Source organism: Pleurodeles waltl, chromosome 9 (assembly GCF_031143425.1).
Source record: "Pleurodeles waltl isolate 20211129_DDA chromosome 9, aPleWal1.hap1.20221129, whole genome shotgun sequence".
NCBI lineage: Eukaryota > Metazoa > Chordata > Amphibia > Caudata > Salamandridae > Pleurodeles > Pleurodeles waltl.
Window position 1 is genome coordinate 886,806,356 of NC_090448.1, and position 18,235 is coordinate 886,824,590.

General features: G+C 41.9%; 1 protein-coding gene across 1 annotated transcript in view; it reads right to left on the reverse strand.

Moving 5' to 3' along the window:
* Positions 1 to 18,235, reverse strand: part of ITPK1 (inositol-tetrakisphosphate 1-kinase) — a 480,681-nt gene that overhangs the window by 54,927 nt on the left and 407,519 nt on the right. The window contains exon 7 of the mRNA XM_069208217.1: positions 14,906 to 14,946. Coding sequence (XP_069064318.1) covers positions 14,906 to 14,946 — 41 coding nt within the window. The remainder of the gene's footprint in view (positions 1 to 14,905; positions 14,947 to 18,235) is intronic.

Sequence of the window (18,235 nt, forward strand, 5' to 3'; positions counted from 1 at the left end):
TCTACTGTATACTACCCTGTATACCACTACACTCTACTGAATACTATTCAAGTCTACACTACTCCACATAAGCTGCTCCACTGTATCCGACTCCACAATACTTGACTCCACTGTACACAACTACACTATATGCCCCTCAAATCTACAATATCTGACTTTGCGCCCCTCCACTGTACACTATTACACTGTACGCTACTACACTCTATGCCACTCCACTCTATACTACTCCAATCTATGGCACTCCAGCCTATGCCACTCCAGTGTAACCTATTTCAGTGTATGCTAGTCTACTGTACGCTATTCCACTACATGCCACGCCACACCCCTGTACATTACTCCCCTTTATGCTATTTCACTGTATGCCACTCCACTCTACACTAATCCACTTTAAGCCACTCCACTCCAGAGAACTTCAACGTATGCTATTCCACTATACACCACTCCATGGTACAACACTGTATTCTACGCTATTTCACTGTACGTAACTCCATTCTACCTCACTCCACTCTATGCTAGTCTACTCTATGCCACTTCACTTTACGCCACTCCTCTATGCTGCTTCATTCTACACCACTGCACTATCCCCAACTACACTACACACCACTTCACTGTGCTTCTTTGAACATCACTATACTTCACTCAGCAACAGTCTACGCCTCTCCATTGTACCACACTATACTCCACTGTATAGCACTACAGAGTAGAATAATGTACTTCTGTCAATGTCCGTATACAGCACTCTACGTTTCTCTAAATTGCAAAGCTAAATGACATTGTGTGTCTGGTGGGTGGCCATATGTAGAATAGCCGTTGCTGTCCTAAACTTACTGAAGTGTTTAAGAAGTTGTTATTAGGAACCGCAGTTTACAATTAAAACAAGTAGAGCCCAGGACCCCAAATCTTGCTATGAAGTTTAATTAAGGATGCTTAGAGAGCTGTATACGGGGATATAATGAACTGCATGGAAAATGTGAAGGTAGAGGGAATTTGTTTCATGGTAAGACTTAAACAAATGTAAACAGATTTATCCCTGCTACCAAATAGTGAAATGAAAAATCATAATTTTAACTGCATTTTTCACCTACAGTACAAGCGAAAGGTGTTTGCCTAACGTTTATGACACAGGATAGGATTCTTGTCTTGCTTGCTCATCAATGCACGATGTAACAAAGATTTTGATAGGATAATATCTGAATGGAACGATAAGAAATTACTTTCTGCATCAGTTAGCACTTGAAACAAGTTGCATACAATTTTTAAGACTTTTTGATAGCGGAAGGGTAAAACAGAATCAGAGTTGATCACAAAAAAAAATCTTTGACTTGATCTACACATATTTCACTGTAGTTTCTGCAAAATCATTGCAAGCTATGAAGTATAAAACTGAGAGCCCAAAAACCTTGATAAACACACTATAATGCTTAATTCGTTTGAAATAAGTATGAATGACATCCATATGCATTCAATGACCAGGGAAAAGACCTCCTATCCCAATGATAAATTATACACTTTGTAGAAACACCAGGGGCAAACACCAGAGTTTACCACTTCAAGCTTGTCTTTGACAATAGACAGTACTTCGCTGCCTTTCAGCTTGCTTTCGCAATATGCAAATGCCACAAGTACATTATAAATCAATAAAATGACCACTCATGCGATGAGCGTTTTTTGGGTTGCGGCTTCAATGATCTTTATACAGTGATTTTGTAAGTTATCTTCTAGAATTAAATCCTGACCAAAGATGCCAAACAAAAAAAAAAATGAAGAATGAACGTTCAACCCACTACAGAAAAAAAACATGAAATGATTTGTTGTTTTCATTATATCAAATCCAACCAAGTAGGCATCTGCATTCTACTCTCAAAGTAGGAATGAAAGGCACCCTTTTGTGGTTCGGTCTGTCACAAACATGATATTTGTTAATAGACACAAATAATCTTGCCTCCGCTCCTGTACTCTCCAATAGACATCAAATAAATTAGCTTCGGATTATAGGATTGTAGGTGCATTAACCCACTTAGTGGCTCCACCATACGTGTTTTGAATTATGGAGTTTTCTGGAAAGCAAAATAAGTTCAGAGGGTGTCAAAGTGACGAATGTGATTCTACTAAATACCTTGTAATATATGCAGTAGGATGGTGAATTTGTGTACAATGCAACAACCTAAAACGATCCAAAGAGCTTTGGGAAAAGAGAAGCTTCAAAGTCCAAGTTCAAAGGAACCCTCCTGCAGAGCTAATGTGTTTCAACAATCTTCAGTGCCGAGTTTCTCGATTCTGTCCAATGCCTTTCTCTGAAGGTGGCAGAGGTGATTAACAAATTGTTACACAACCCAGCCAAAAAAGCTCACCTGTCATTAACTGTGCCATCTACAAATGAAGCTCCAAGAACTAGTGGCTTTTTTTAACAGGTCATGTGTTCTTTTGGCAAGAGTTTACTGGCCTGAGGATTGGTTAAGTTGGAGTAGAGCCTTTTAATGCTGAAAACTTTCAAAAAAGTTTTCCACTTTCTGTGGGATTGCTCCCCATTTGCGTGTTTGGACTTAAGTCTGAGAACTTGTCTCGTCAGTGGAGGGGGACGTTTAAGGAACACATTTTCTATCGAGGAAGCTAATCTTACAGAGGAGCTCACTGGAGGACCCCACAACTTGGACACAAAATGCCTCCCCCACGGAACGCTAGGTTGTGGTGTATTTTTTAGTCATCTACTGAATCCCCCATCCTCCACTGTCTCAGCAGCAACCACCAACAGCTTATTGCAGGGTTGTTGTTGTTTTTTTAATACAGCATTAACCTGGCCCAAGAGCATCCACACTCTTTGTAAGAGAACCAGACATTACACATTTTTTAAGAATGGGATTTTTGAGGTGATTTGCCCAGAATCACAGTAAGCTGAGCCGAGGTGAGGATTCAAACCTGTGGTTCCTCAGTTTCAAAGTTGCCACCAGGTCTAGCCTCTTGGCGTAATGAACTCCATAATAGAAAAAGTGGAGTTTTTCTGCATGGAAACCCCTCACAAGTAACTTTTTCCTGGCTAAACCGAAAAGCAGGACAGTGCAGGGGAAGAGGAGAACTAGTCATTGCTTTGCTAGTTAACTTCTCCAGTGAAGAGGCAAGAATTTGGAGATACCTCCAGCCTGAGACCGGTCCGGTCATTCCAGGTCAGGAACCTATGAAAGATTTGGCCTTGAAAACAAGCAGTGGGATTTCTAGGTAGCGATGTGGACCCCGCACATTCGTTTACATTTTTTTTTTTTTTTTACAGTGCATTTTATGTTCAACAAAACAACAAATCACTCCAAACTCTGCTACAATGAATTGCCTTGCATTTTGCGAGCTCTGGCAAATGTAAGCCTTAGCACTGGAGACGTTCGCCGAATCTAGGCTTCGCTACACGTCCCTTGCGCTTTCACCCGCTCTCGTAATCAGCTCGTGGCTGAGCGGCACCTGCCTGCTTTTTCATGTGTCCTGTTTCTTTTAACCATGCCTCCCACTCGCTGACAGTAATTACTGCAACATGTCTAAAAATATACATTTCTACCGGCTGCACCCTTTATAGTCAAACGCAATGTGTTGTGAATATTTTTCACATTTAACGAGTTTCGTTGGACAAGAATGTGAAACGTTTCCTAGAGTTCAAGTTAGAACGAAAACATAACTGATGTCGTCCCAAGCTTCGGGTTATTAAACATGAAACTTAAAGGGCAAGCACAGACCAATACAACGCTTGGGTGCATAGGCCTTGGGGAGGCCGCATTTATTATAAGACCACCGGTAGCGTGACGTAAGAAGCAACCCCACCAAAGAATCGCAGGACACCCTTAGTCTGAGCGGTGATCGTAATTCACCAGGCCAGAGTCTCTTCACAACATTATCTTAAGTTTAGATGTAGGTAAGAGTCTCGCGCCGGAAGCGGGGCTTTTGTTCGCTGAGTTTGTAACTTACCGGGCCTTTCATTTGGCATTGCACAACGTATTGAATTAGCAGAAAGCTTAACAACCGGGAAAAGTCCACCAAGTATGTGGTGGAGGAATAAATTATAAGTAGTTCAGGAAATAAGGGTGATCCAGCCAAATCCGATTCAGCAGCTAGAACTGAGCCGGAAACTGGAGCCGGGCCAGCACCAGTGAGATATGCAGAATTTGTCCTGGTGTCATTTGCAGAAAGCACGACACATTCAGCAGCGCCCCTAAATTCGAAGGCAGCAACCTGCAGGGAGGTAAAGGGGTTTTGTATTTACACTTTCAGTGGGCCCATCATGGAGGCCTCAATGAAAGAAGTCATCAGCCGCCATTTTGCTGAAACAGCACCCTGGACAGTAGCGTTCTGGTGCTTAACCCCTTGATGCCAGTACAATAGCGGGACACAAAGCTGCTAAGTTTGTTGTCACTAAACAAGTCCTTAGGAGACAACATTATCTAGAGGCACTTTTTTGACTTCGTTCTATTTTCTATATGTAAGAGATATGCATGCAGTGTAAGAATGTCAGCTGTACATGCCAATATGAGTAATTACACAATAACGATTTAATCACATTTAAATAAAATCTAATTTCTTTTACAGCATTACTCATCTCAATGGAGGCTGTGAAAGCACTTTACAACACACACACACACACACACAACTGCACGATCAATCACGCAATTGTGTAAATCAATATATAGGAAATGCTACTTAAGACAATGATTAAGAGGTGTAGGAAGTCACATATGGCCCATACTGGGAAGCATAATATGTTAATAGTGCATGGTTTGGAGAAACTAAAAGTCTGGATTTCAAAAAGTATGCAGTGGCTCTGGTTATCTGTACTAATAAGACAATTTTAAAAACCCAAGGAACCATTTTAGCAACATTAGAATAACAAAAGATTAAGAAAAAACTAATAAAGTCCTAAACCTATGTCTTGCAGATTGCATGCAGCTCCTTCATCCCAGTTTATAGCTCACTGTGTTATATCGGAAGGAATGAAACTTATGAACTGCAAGTAACTAAAGAATCTCTGTGACAAAAGGATTAGCCCATTGAGTTATCTTCATAAAATACAAATCTGTGGTCTGCAAGTAACATGTGCTTTGCAGTGGACATTAACCCTGTATGTTGCTCTATTACAAGGCAAACCGAGACTAGACAAAACACAGATCTCTCCAGCAAAGGAATTAACCAGCAGAGTTACCTTGCCTTTATACTATCCCCTTAGAATTGCCGGGCACACAAAGATCACTGCAGCAGGTGCCTTAAACCCATAAGATATTTTAAAATACAGCATGTTTGTGACCAATTAAGTAAACCAAAACAGATTACAGTCACATGTGTCCTGGTTTCTAATCTTCTTGCAGTAGAGCTTCTTTTCAAAGATACATTGTACAAGTTACCTTTCAGACTCCACTTTTCACAATTTCACCCTTTGTGTTTCTACCCCTTTCTGTTAATACATATTGACCACAAATTATGAGATTCCGGAGTACATTTTTTCCATTTCCAGCATGGATTACAAGTCAGACTAATATCTGCCACAAGGCCACTGTTTTATAGTGCCCTTCTTTCTACTAATTAGACTGGCACAGCAATGGAAAGAGTTTTAACTTACATTTCAAGCATATGTTAGAAGCAATATATTTCATTAACCATTTTATATCTGCAGTTGTGCAGAGCCTGTACGGCTATAATGTCTTTTTGAGGCCATACCAGGTTGTGATTAATGGTGCCTCTTAGACGATGTTGCAGTGGATCAGAGAGGAGGTTCTTTTGTTCAATGATTTTCCCTCGTAATGGTCCGTGGGCCATTAGTCTGTAGTGTGCAGAGTTAAGATTTGTTAAGCATTAGTTTAATGGAGGAGGTTTTATTTAATTGGGGAACTTAATCATTGCTGTAGCTGGGATTAGAAAATGCAATGTTAGGAAGATGTTTCTGAATATTTGTCGGGCATGGGTCAGCTGAAGAACCAGCGATACAGATGGACTTGATTGTGGTTTCCTAGTATCTTTCAGAAACTGTGCTTAGAACCTGCAGAGCTTTGATGGAGTGGTTTTTGGACCTCGAAGATGTGTGGAAGAGTTGACACCAATCATCCTCAGTTTGAAGTAAGTCTTTCAGCTCTCATCTTTTTGAAAGTAATTAAATGTTCGACCAGCATACCTGTACAGTTCTTGTGAGTAGTTCTTACAAATGCCGTGGCTATCTTGGCTGCAGAACTTAGAGATTAATGTAGGAGATCCTTAGTTTGGCATGCACATCTAAGATATGTCATCTGTGGTGGGATCTCTTAGTTTTCCTATTGGTAGCTTTGTATATTCAGTACTGTTCGGCCACTACGTTTTTACAATGACATTGTGTGTTTTTCTCCATGGTCGTTTCCAGTTTCTAGTTATGTTATTTTGTAATTATACATGACTCTTGAACAGACCACCCCCGTTCTATGATGTCAATTTTCTGATGCTCTGATAGGAGTCTTTTTGTGAAAGACATCCAAAAGCTATTGGTGGAATTGATTGAAGGTCAACAGGAGGTCTAACATTTCCATTTCTGACAGCTCTGTCCACAATGCCTGCAGATCCAATCTTTTCAAGGTCTTATCAGTGTATTTGGGGAGGAGACAGGTGGGTAAGTTGGCACAATGGGAAGGTTAAGGCTGAAGTTAGTGATTGGATGATCATGTCAAGGAGTAGGGTAAATATTGTGCCACTTAGTTCTTTAAGGGATATGATATGGTGTGGCCTGCTCCAATACCTAGTTGGTGGAAATGAAGAACTTCAGAGTTAGAGATAAGGTATCTGCTGTTGTGAACCTCCGGTCTGTCAAACCAGAAGTTTAGGTCACCCAAGCAACATTGGATTTGATGGTCAATGACAGTGTCTGGGATAGGAGTCCATAAGGGCCTTGAAAAGTGGTGCTGGCACGGGTGGTTGGCAGATGAGTAGGAATGATGAAGAAAAATTGGAAAAGGTAAACAATGCACCAGTATGTATACAAAGGTGTTTGCGGTCGGTGGAGTGTTTTTAAGGACCACAGCTATCTCTCGACCAGTTTTATTTTGTTTTGCAACTTCTTAATAGGGATATTTTTCCTTTAGGAATGGCCTTGTGTAATCGATGCAGTGTCTTCTTCCAGCAAAGTGCCTGTTTTGAAGAGAAGGGGAGAGTTTGGAGTCCTGTAGTAAATTATACATCTTCATACTTAAAGAATCTTGCATTGATAGGTGCAGAAAAGTGTATATGGATGTGATCTGAGGTCCGCAAACTAACCCTTATGGGTTGGTTGGATTCAGTAATTCTTGTCAGAGAAGCTGCAGGAAATAGGGAGAATACATGTTAGTGTATCCGTTTTGTCACAAATTTTCAGGAGATGGTCAACTTGGTTTGTAGTGGATCTATAAGGCACTCTATTGGGGTGTGAGTTAATGGAGTGGATTGTAAGCTGTTCTTGATTGTAAGGTGTACCTAGCTGTTCTTGAGGTGGCAGTGGGATCTTAGGTCTGTGATGAAGCAACTGGTTGGCGTTGTTTGCTGAATAAGCTGTCATGGTGATAGCCTTGCCTACTATGGCTGCAGAGGAAGTAGGAGAGATGATGTCTCTTACTGGGAAGGCAGAAGAGGTAGTGAACATAACTTTAGTGTTAGTGGAGATGAGGAAGTTGGGTGGTAATCAGTTGGTTATCTGGGCAATAACAGTTGTTCCAATGGTCTGTTTCAGCAGCTGCTCAAAATATAAATGCAAATGGGCTTAAACTAGTCTGGTCTAGCCATTCATTAAATATGCAGCCCTAAAAGCCTCCAAAGTCACAGTCCTCTCCCACAGTCCTAGTAGGAAAAGATAATTCTGTATTGGGTAGACATGACTTTGGATCATTCAGTTTGGAGCTTTCCTCATTTGATAATTTTGCTATTGGTAATGGAGATCCCCAATTAGATTGTATAACATCGGATGACTTAAACATCTTGGATGGTAGTACTTTAAAGGAGACTAGGGATGAGGAGGAGAAGCAATCAGAAGGTCATACAACCAACCACCAAAAGGGGCAAAGTCAAAAGAAGAATGAAAAAAAAAAAACTTTCCCATAGACCAACCTATACTCAGCATCATGAAGATCATTTGTGCAACACTGGACTCAATTGCAAACGCGCTCATGGCCCAGTCTCTCAAACTCGATAGCCAACTTGAGCTGACAGCAATTCACAGCATCAATAGTGAACATAGGTCATAGAATGGCTCTGGTGGGGGGTGCCATAAGGGAAACTTAAGACTACAATCCATTGCTGAATATGAAGATAGGCAAATATGTGGCCCACTGTTAGAGAAATTATTGGAAGTCCCGAAGGTCATTAACGATATAATCGAGGACTGTAGACTCAATCTTAAAAATCTGCCCACCCTGCACCCCAACGGCCCGCACTTGATATTACAGGTAAAATACAAGATGAACCCTGGCTCCAAAGAAGCCAGATATAAGAAGGCTGTAAGTATACTGAGATGCACCCCGGAAGAAATAAAGACCAGAAAGTTACGGTGATATTTACCCCTGAGTATTCTTCAAGAGGGAGCCAAGATATATTAACAGGAGTAACATCTTATACCTTGTCAACTCCTTGCCTGGCTTGCATAATGTAACAACTAATGACTTGCTTTCAGTTAGATTTATACAAAGGAAAGGGTCCAACAGCAGAGAACCTTCAGAAACAGTCCGGGCCTCCTCAAGGATAGCTAATAAGATCTTAAATCAGTTCAATTTGATGAAGACTTGGGGCATAACAATCGATACCCTGCAAAAGGAATTGTATCCCTCTGTATTTCTTGAAAAAGCACAAATACAAAATCTGCAAAGCATGATCCTAATGATAAATTCGGCTCAGCATTACAGGGAGCAATTAGTTCCTATTGACAACGCCTCAGACAGTCAAATGTTAGTAACATGAGGTACTACCTATCTTTCAACAATCCAAGAAACAACTCCTATTCAGTACCTTTGCCGCAAGTACAAAAACCACTGGCAGAACAGAAGCAGAGAAGTTTGTAGCAAAAAATGAACTTTTTAAAAATTAAAGATGAAATAAGATTGTCATTGAAAATCTTAAATTGGAATATTGTGGGCCTAAAGCCCAAGACTGAGGACAAGGATCGGATAGAATTTATCAAACAACAAGGTTTTAGTTGCTTTCAGGAAACGTGGTCTGTTAACGCCATCGACTTAGATGAGTATTCTACCTTTTACCTACCAGCAATCAAACAATACAAAAGCAGGCCAGTAGGGGGTTTGACTATTTGGGTTACAACATCGTTACTCGAAAATTCTGTAGCAACCCACACTGTATTAAGCAACGACATTCATGCAATTACAGTAATACATGGGTATGGACATTTGAAATTGTGAATGTGTATTTTCCACCCATTTGCTGGGGTCAATCAAACGAGGAGTCCGGTTGCTCAAAGAGTAGATCTTAAAGAGAAGAACTGGAGATCAGTTAAAACTACAAACTGGATCCATAGGGGGGGGGGGGGGGGGGGGGGACACCCATTCCAGTCTTGTAATAATTTCCTATTAATATGTGGCGACTTCAAAACCAATCCACATCCTGGTCTAGGGGATGAGCTAATAGCAGAAGAAGGTAGACCATCCCCCCCTCCGATTGAGTGCTGTTGAGGTTCAAAGAAAGGAGAACTCCTTTTTGAAGCCTTGATTGAAGGTGGAATTCGCACTCTAAATGGAAGAACTAAATCTGATAAACTATCAAAATCTACCTTCCAAGCTAGAAATAGGCAAAATATCGTCGATTACATGGCGATAAACATCGAAGCCTGGCATTATATCATAGAAATGGAAGTTATGGATAGGATCGAAAGCAATCGTGATCCGCTCCTAATGGAGATGGTTTATCCTGCTATAGGCCCTTGAAAACCCACTCCTTTGTACAAAGGAAGTCACCCAACAATCACTTTGAGGCCAAATAGGAAAAACATTGTAACGGCCGCCGAGGGTGATCCTTATATCTATAATACCTCTAGTCAATCCTGGATGGCATCATTCTCCCCAATCTTAGATCTATCTGGCAATGAGATTTCCCTTTTGTTGCAAAAATGTAATGATCATTTAGTACAAACCTCAATGGAAAGATCTAAGAATGTCAAAAACATTCCATATGACAATCAAGGGTGGTTCGACGAAGAATGCTTAAAATTGAAAAACGTATTATCACAAGCCTTAAAGAATCAGCACTCAATTAATATCAATGAGCAACAATTCTTAGATTGCAGGAAACAATACAAGAAACTGCTAAAGTATAAAAAAGAAGATATACCCACACAAGTTCTGGGGAGACCTTCAAGATGCAATCTCTGCTGGAAATTCAAAAACATGTTGGGAAATAATCAGGTGGGGATGTGAAGCCCATCCAAAAAATTTGGATTTGAACATTAATCCTCCACTCTGGGTTGACCATTTCACCACACTGTATCAGGGAGAAGACAAGACTATATCAGAAAGCATTACTGAACTAATAGGTCATAACTAGGTGTTGGAAGGGAGCAATTACGACTAAAGCGAGATAATTCCGCTAGCAAAGAACTGTGTGATAACGACTCAGCAGCCCAAGGTGCCTGAACATGAAACAACTGATCAGATAGTTTCTACCAATACACTGTAGTTCAAGTCCGATATACGGTTCATGTTACGCCCTGTGCTTCAGTGTAAGTGCATGAATTTAACGAGAAAGAAGTTACGCACACCATCCTCTCGCAAAAAACGCATAAGGCAGCAGGCCCAGAGAGAATTCCATTAGACGTCTGTCGCAACCACCCGGCTTTATGGCTACCAGTTCTAACTCCCCTATATAACAGTGTTTGGTCCTCTGAAGAAATTCCGTCATCATGGAGAAAATCTATAATTGCTCCAATACACTAAAAAAGACCACAGGACGTGGCGTTTAATTACAGGCCAATTCCACTGCTTGACCGTGTCGGAAAAATCTTTGCAAAATTGATTCAATCTCGCCTAAACCAGTGGATAGAAGAAGGAAATCTACTATCATCATATCAAGCTGGTTTTAGGAGGATCCAAAGTACAATAGATCAACTCTTCAAGATGGACTTGAACTGTTCCAAATAGGTCTCCTTAAAACATTCCCCGCAGTACTTGGTATTTGTCGATCTTCAAACAGCACTTAACAGTGTGGATGGCAACTCCTGACGGAAATGGGTATCCCAAAAAAGATCTCAAGGATGATAATTTTGGTACACACAGGAAACACCACAAGGGTCAGATGCAGTATGAGAAATGATTATACAGTAGAGATTGCAATCCAACGAGGTGTTAAACAAGGGTGTGTCCCCGCCCCAATCCTATTGAACTGCTACATAAATGAAGTGGGTCAGAAGCTGAAGAATTTAAACCTCGATGTGCCGAAACTAGCTAATGAAAGCATACCTATATTGTTTTTTGTAGATGATGCTGTGTTATTGGCAAGAACAGAGATATCAATGCTTTGTCTATTAAAGGGTTTTGAGTCCTTTTGTGCCACAAGGAACTTGACGATAAATGCAGGTAAAACAAAATGTATAATTCTCAATCAAATACAGAAGTTGCGAGCAACCTTTAAGGCTAGTAACAGGCCTCTGGACCGAGTAACGACCTATGATTACTTGGGGTGTCGGGTGGATGAAAAATTGGCATGGAACCCGCCGGCACATGAAAGCAACATCTCCTTGGCCCAACAAGCTGGTGTTGTGCTAAGATTTGCAAAATCCACGAGGAACCATTCTGTGAGATCTGCATTGCTGGCTTTTAAAATGAAAGCAGGGGCTGCAGCACTGTATGGTGCAGAGATCTGGGGATTTAAAAAGATCCCAGCAATACAAACAACCAAAAATAATTTTATACAACTCTTGCTCTGTCTGACCCGAGGTACACCAATGGACGCAATAAGAACAGATTTGCAAATAGGAAAAATTGAACACTACACAGCATTGGCACCAATAAGATACTGGTTCTGTATTTGGTCCAAGGAGGAATTAAAATCATACAAAGCTGCAATAACTGATGTCATGAACCTATAAAAATAACAAAAGTTGCCTTGGTTCAATCATGTTTCAACTACTCTGGCCGCCATGACTTAGAGGAACTTTGGTCCCAACCGGAAAAAATTAAGAAAGTCAGTCTTGCTGCAGTCATAAACGCATATTGGGATCATAAGATTCTGAGGATTTTTAATTCACCTGGTCCCTTGTTAAAGCGCTACCTTTTATTAAACCAGGAACTTAAGCCGGCCACTTTTATGGTCAGTATTTACCCTGAGGAAAAAAGATCTCTTTACTTCAAATTTCCAATGGGCACGTTACCGGTGACCTCAGTGACCAAAACGTGGTACCCCTCTTTGACAGAGAGGTCTGACTGCTGTCCCTGCCCCTTTGGTGGCCAAGAAACATTATTCATTTTAGAGGCATGGAAATTAAGATCATTTATTCATCTGCAGCTCTCAGCATTTTTATAATTGTGACATTAACATATTGTTAGTATTATTATGTTATAAATATTTCTAGCATAGCCTTGCAGGTGCTTACCTTCTTGGGCAAGTGGTGCTGGATGAGGTATATTCTAATAGTACTATCTCGATCTTGGCTTAATAGGTGATTTCGTTGCCCTTCATCCATGAAGCAACTACTGCAGGCAAGGGTGAAGTGGATCTGACAGGGAAAGTATTCTAGGATGCTAGTATTTTGGGGTTTCCTCACATGGTCTAGCCTGATCAGTTTTGGGACAATTATATCCAATTGAAGCCTTATAAAACTTGTATCGAGCTGATTAGTGCACTTCGTGATAAAATAATGGTGTGATTAGTATTCGCCATATTTTGTAAAGTTTTACATGACTATTTTAGGCGTTCTTAGCTCTGTGTGATAGCGCATACGAATTAACTGATTGTAAATGATAGCATTTTTATTGATAAAACAGTATTTTATCATGTGACCTTTAATGTACTATGAAGTGAAGTTTTTAACTTCTAAATTGTGAATTTGTTATGGCCGGACAGGCTGACAACAATAAAGAAAAGATTAAAACAAATCAGAACACTTTACTTGGTGAGGTGCAAATAATGAATATTTGCTGAAACCCAATTTCCACATTTTCGTTTATACGCTATATAGTTTTATTAGCAAAACTGCATGCCTAAGGGAATGTCTGTGACAATTTAAAAGGAAATGTGCCGTCAGTAAATGACAGTGCACTAACCCATCATGCTTCCGTCATATATTGATTAAAAGTGACAATTTTAAATATGAACTTAAAAACATTTCTGCCTACACACTAATGACAATGCTATTGATGAACCAAGAGGCAAGCAAGGGGTCATGTGTACCCTTTATGAGGACTAGATTTGTGTTATACATTAAGCAAAGGGTTAGTCTATTGATTAAAACAAAATAGTTTTTGTACAGAAGACATGCTGAACTCACATATTTGAGTGTGCTCTCGTATTTAAGAATTAAGAAAAAAGGGAGACTTGATGAAATAAAATAATTGCCTAGGATCACACCATTTGAGACCAGTCCATGGGTCAAGCGCATTACAGTTGGGTGAAATAGATTATGCAAATCACTGAGGGTCTGGTAAAATCATGATTTTCCGAGGTCGGGTCACCTGCTGACCACTCGGATAAAAAAAGCCCATCCACTCAGAGTTCCCAATAAAATCTCTTCCTATCATACCTTTCTCCCACTGCTTGTTCTAACACCATCCACACTGCCTTGCCCCTTCCTGTAGTCCTCGCCACAATATTTCCACCCTCTTAATTGTACATTTCCACTCCTGATTTTGTAGTTCGTTGCCCTTTCAAATTGCTTCCTTCATCTGCACTAACCACTCTGTGCAGCGTGCTGTTGCTTTGTAGTTAGAATAATGCTACATAAGTAACACATACATAATGTACACACATTATGTTTTTACACCCAGGGATGGTGAGAGGGATTCATTTAAGTGGAAAGAAGTACAACGATCCGAAAGGAGGAGAAAGTAGGCCAGGAAAGAAATCTTGGAGATGAATTGGAGGAGTGACCAAAACAAGGAGAGGAGGATGGAGAGGCAAATTGACACCGGGAGGGACTGAGATGAAGGAGAGGATAAACAAATTCAAGAAGACCAGAATGGAAATTAATGGGAGTAGGAAACAGAAAAGTACTAAGACCAAGGGGAGGTGAACTGAGGCCAAGGAGATAGGAATAAATACAATGCAGAGAATAATAAAAGACAAGTGTTAGTGAAGCCCGAGCAGAGAGTAATGAAAAAGACTAATGCCAGGAGAACAAGAAACAGGAGAAGTGTTTTTTGCAGAAAGTAAAGGAAAGCAGCGTGTAAAGCATGGACCAAAGAGAAGGGAACGCAACCCAAGCAAAAGAGAATGGAGATCTAATGGTATCTTGGAAATTTGAGAGACTGCAGGATGGAAGGATGCAGATGTCAAGAAACAGAAAGAAGAGCAGTGAAAGATGAATGAAGACCAATGAGAGGAGACTAAAGACACAGGAGGAAACAAAAGAGACCAATAATAAAATAGAGTGAATTAAGGTTAGAAAATGTAGACCAAAGAAATAAAACAGAGACAAAAGAATGGGAGTATAGGAGAGGACAAAAGAGATTCCTGCAAGTAGATCTTTGAGTGTGGGAAGGAAATTTGAGGATACAAATAATGTAGAGAGAAGCAAGCAAAAACTAGAACTGAAATTGGATTTAATGGGGATGGTACGGAAGGATCGAAGAAAAGGTCAAAGTTGTCAGGAAGGTCATGAGACCATGGGAAGGGCAAATGGGATTATGTTAGAAAGAAGGCAATGGGGAGAGAGAGAGAAGACCCTTGTCAGTTTAAAAGAAGCTTTACGAAAAGGAACAATGTTTTTACATGTTTGTGATTCTCTTTCACTCACCTCATGGGAGTTTGTGCCGTGGGCCACTCTAGTTTTACAAACTAAAAAAGAAACACAAATAACAATCTAAATTAATTAAACAGGTCTGAAATTATCTTACACTAACATAACACATCCATGGATTCAACAAAGAGGATTGAGCTGGTGAGGCAGCACTGACTGATGTCATAAATCCTTTCTTTGTCTTTTTCAGTTCCTCTGCAGCTTTTAGGGCCAGTGCAGATGGCAGCTGAATAGACATTTTACTCCAGTCTGCATCCAAGCTTTAGCTCTCTCCTTACACAGACAGGGGTTGCTTTGCACACTCAATCAACTAACATTGGCTTCCAGTAGTAGTGGTCTTGCTCTAAATGACGCAAGACCTCAGAGACCAAAAGGTCAATACTGAAATAACATGCCATAGTCTTGAGAAAAAGGGTCCAAAAACTACCATGCAATGAGAACAATGCTGCAAACTTAGCAATCAACAACAACGTATTTAGCGGCTGAACTCATAACATATGCTCATGACAGAGAAAGTATATGACTGACTGCTGTGCAGGTTTCTGGGGACACTGGAGGAGGAAAAGGCCATAAATGAATAGCAAAAAACATGGCAAATATTACCTGTAATAGTTTTCAAAGAAAAAGAGACGAGACAAACAGGCACATTAAATACACCCCTGCTGCACTTAACTTGTGAATTTATTAGTCATTTTGATTAAACCATTTTCTTTATATGCTGTACAAATGAAAGGTCGCCACTTTACAATAGCAAGGAAGTTTGCGATGTGAGTGTTGGTGTTCTTAAAAAAGGATACAGAAACTCTGAGGCATAAAAAACGACTTAACAACAGAAACCGTAAACGGTTGAATAAGAAAATGGGGTTATATGGCCAAGATGCGACCTGGTACCAGCTCGACTACGGAGCTCTGCTCCGCATGGCAAGAAAAAGTGAGCAGGTCGTTACCATGCCGGAGCGGTGCAGAGGTGTTGGTGCACAACGGCGAGGCAGACTGCAGCGGCGGTGCCCCTGCCACGCAAATAATAGTTGATTTGCAGCAGTGCCATGCCGGCTGCTGCAGCTCCAAAATGGAGGCAACAGCATGTTTCCCGGAGTGCCCGGAGCGTAAAGGAGCACACCGGGGGCACTGCTAACGCTGACCAGAGCTCCCTGACGCACGCCACATGGGAAGAGAGGCGTGCTACCGGACCCCGCCCTACACGCCTGGCGACTGATTTCGTGCTGCTTGCATGTCTTTCAACTTGGCCCTACACCCTGTGTGTTACAGAATAGTAGCTCAGATGTTTGCCTGCAGTGGATAACCAGGGGGTGGGAGGGGCTGCAACCAGATTCCTGTGCAGCCTACAGGCAGGCCTACCACTCAACCCAGCGCCCTGCAGTATAGTGCTTGAAACCCTCACCGCAAACGCGCTGAATCATGGCCGTTGGCAACCCTGTACCCGGCCCCCTAGGATACGTACAGCCTGTGTTGGCACTGCCTGATATTGTCTTCCCAGGTGTGGACACAGGGGTGAATAGAAGCAGGAAACCTTGCACCATCTTGGGACCTCCACCCCACCTCAGAGGCATATCAGCCCTGAGGCCCTTTGCACAGGAGATCCATTCCTTATGGCCTAACCCTTGACGGTACTTGGGCTGCCTCAACCCATGTAAGGCATAGCCCAAAGGGACCCATTACTACTATGTTTGGGCACCCCACTACATATCATGGCTGTGCATCGCTCCAAAAAAGACAACACCATTAAGAACCTATTGAGTAAGCCTCCCATCAAGATCCAGAACACTGCCCTGACACTCCACCTAACACCTCCTCGCAAGCAGAGCTCACTGAGGCAAGGGATCCCTGAGCAGAAGAGCCTGTGACCCACATGTTTCTGGAACAACTCTTTGGGAAGCTGAGAGAACATATTTCATCTCTCAAACGAGACATGCTAACGGAAGTAAAGGAACTCAAAAAGGAATTGGTAGACATGGGACAATGACTGGACGAGCTGGAGAAAATGGGGAACCTTTCTGAGGAGGAACTAAATGAATACTGACGGGAACTGTTGGAGCTCCGCGACAAAAACAAGGATCTCCATCACCGCCTGGAAGACCTTGAAAATAGATCAAGCCATTCTACCATCCTTACTGGAGACGTTTCTTTGCAGGCAGACTCTGGGAAGCTGGAGGACTGTGCTGTTCGGCTGTTCTGAAATGTGGTCCTGGACATGGCAGACAAGATCATCATCCTGGACTGCACTAAGAGTGGGAAGACCAGCAAAGACCCTTGGCATGCCTCAAGATGTGTCCATTGGTTCAGTTGGAAGAACTCATTATGGCAGCAGCCGAGACATTACTTATTACATTACTTACTACTTTCGAAGATGCAAAAATTGGGGTCTTCCAGGATCTCTCCCCACTGACATTCCCGCGTTTCAGGACCCTAAGACTAGTAATGGCCTTCCTCTAAGAACAAGGGGTTAGCTACCGCTACGGACACCCTTTCCGCCTGGTGTTTGTCTGGAACAAAGAGACGCACATCATTCGCAATTTGGAATAAGCCCGCACCACCCTTGGCTTCGAATTTGTATCGGATGACGAGACGCAATAATCCAATACTAAGTCACTGGCCCATCTTCCTGCCAAGCCAAACCGGTATTCACATGTTGCCTAGAATTTACAGCACAACTCTCAGCATCCGAATGCCACATGGAGCAAGCAGCTCTAGCGGCAAGGGAGTGCATCTGACGCCAGCAATGACTGAACACATGGATGTACCCTCCTGCTTCGCAGATCGTGCACACACCCCTGGCTGATGCGATCTATGCCTTTTCTGACATGACCACAGCGGTGGAGCCACAAAAGGAGCATCACAACACTGACATGCGGCTTAGCTCCCCCGAACTCCCCAGGTGTGGTTATGGATATGCTGGATTGCCCTGGACATGCATCCCCATCATTTGATGCTGTTGGATCCCAGAAGTGGGAAGACTGTTGTTCGGTTCACTTTATAAACCTTCCCTACCCCTCCCCCAGCACCCTCACCCTTTGCCTGTCTTATAGGCACCAGGGCAGGTTTAGAGCTTTGGTAGGGACACCTGCACCACACACACCACTAGACTTCCCCTCTTCTCTTTGTTTAATGCGCTTGATCACTCACACCACTGCATGATTAAGATACTTAGCTTCAGTGTTTGGGGCCTCAATGACCCGGTAAAACGTAAAGCCCTTATCTCCAAGCTTAGAGACGCCAAATGCGATGTTTGCCTTTTTTTACGAGAAACACATCTCCTCAGGGGGTGATTGGCATTGCTTATGTTCTCGCTGGTATTAGTGCCAGTTT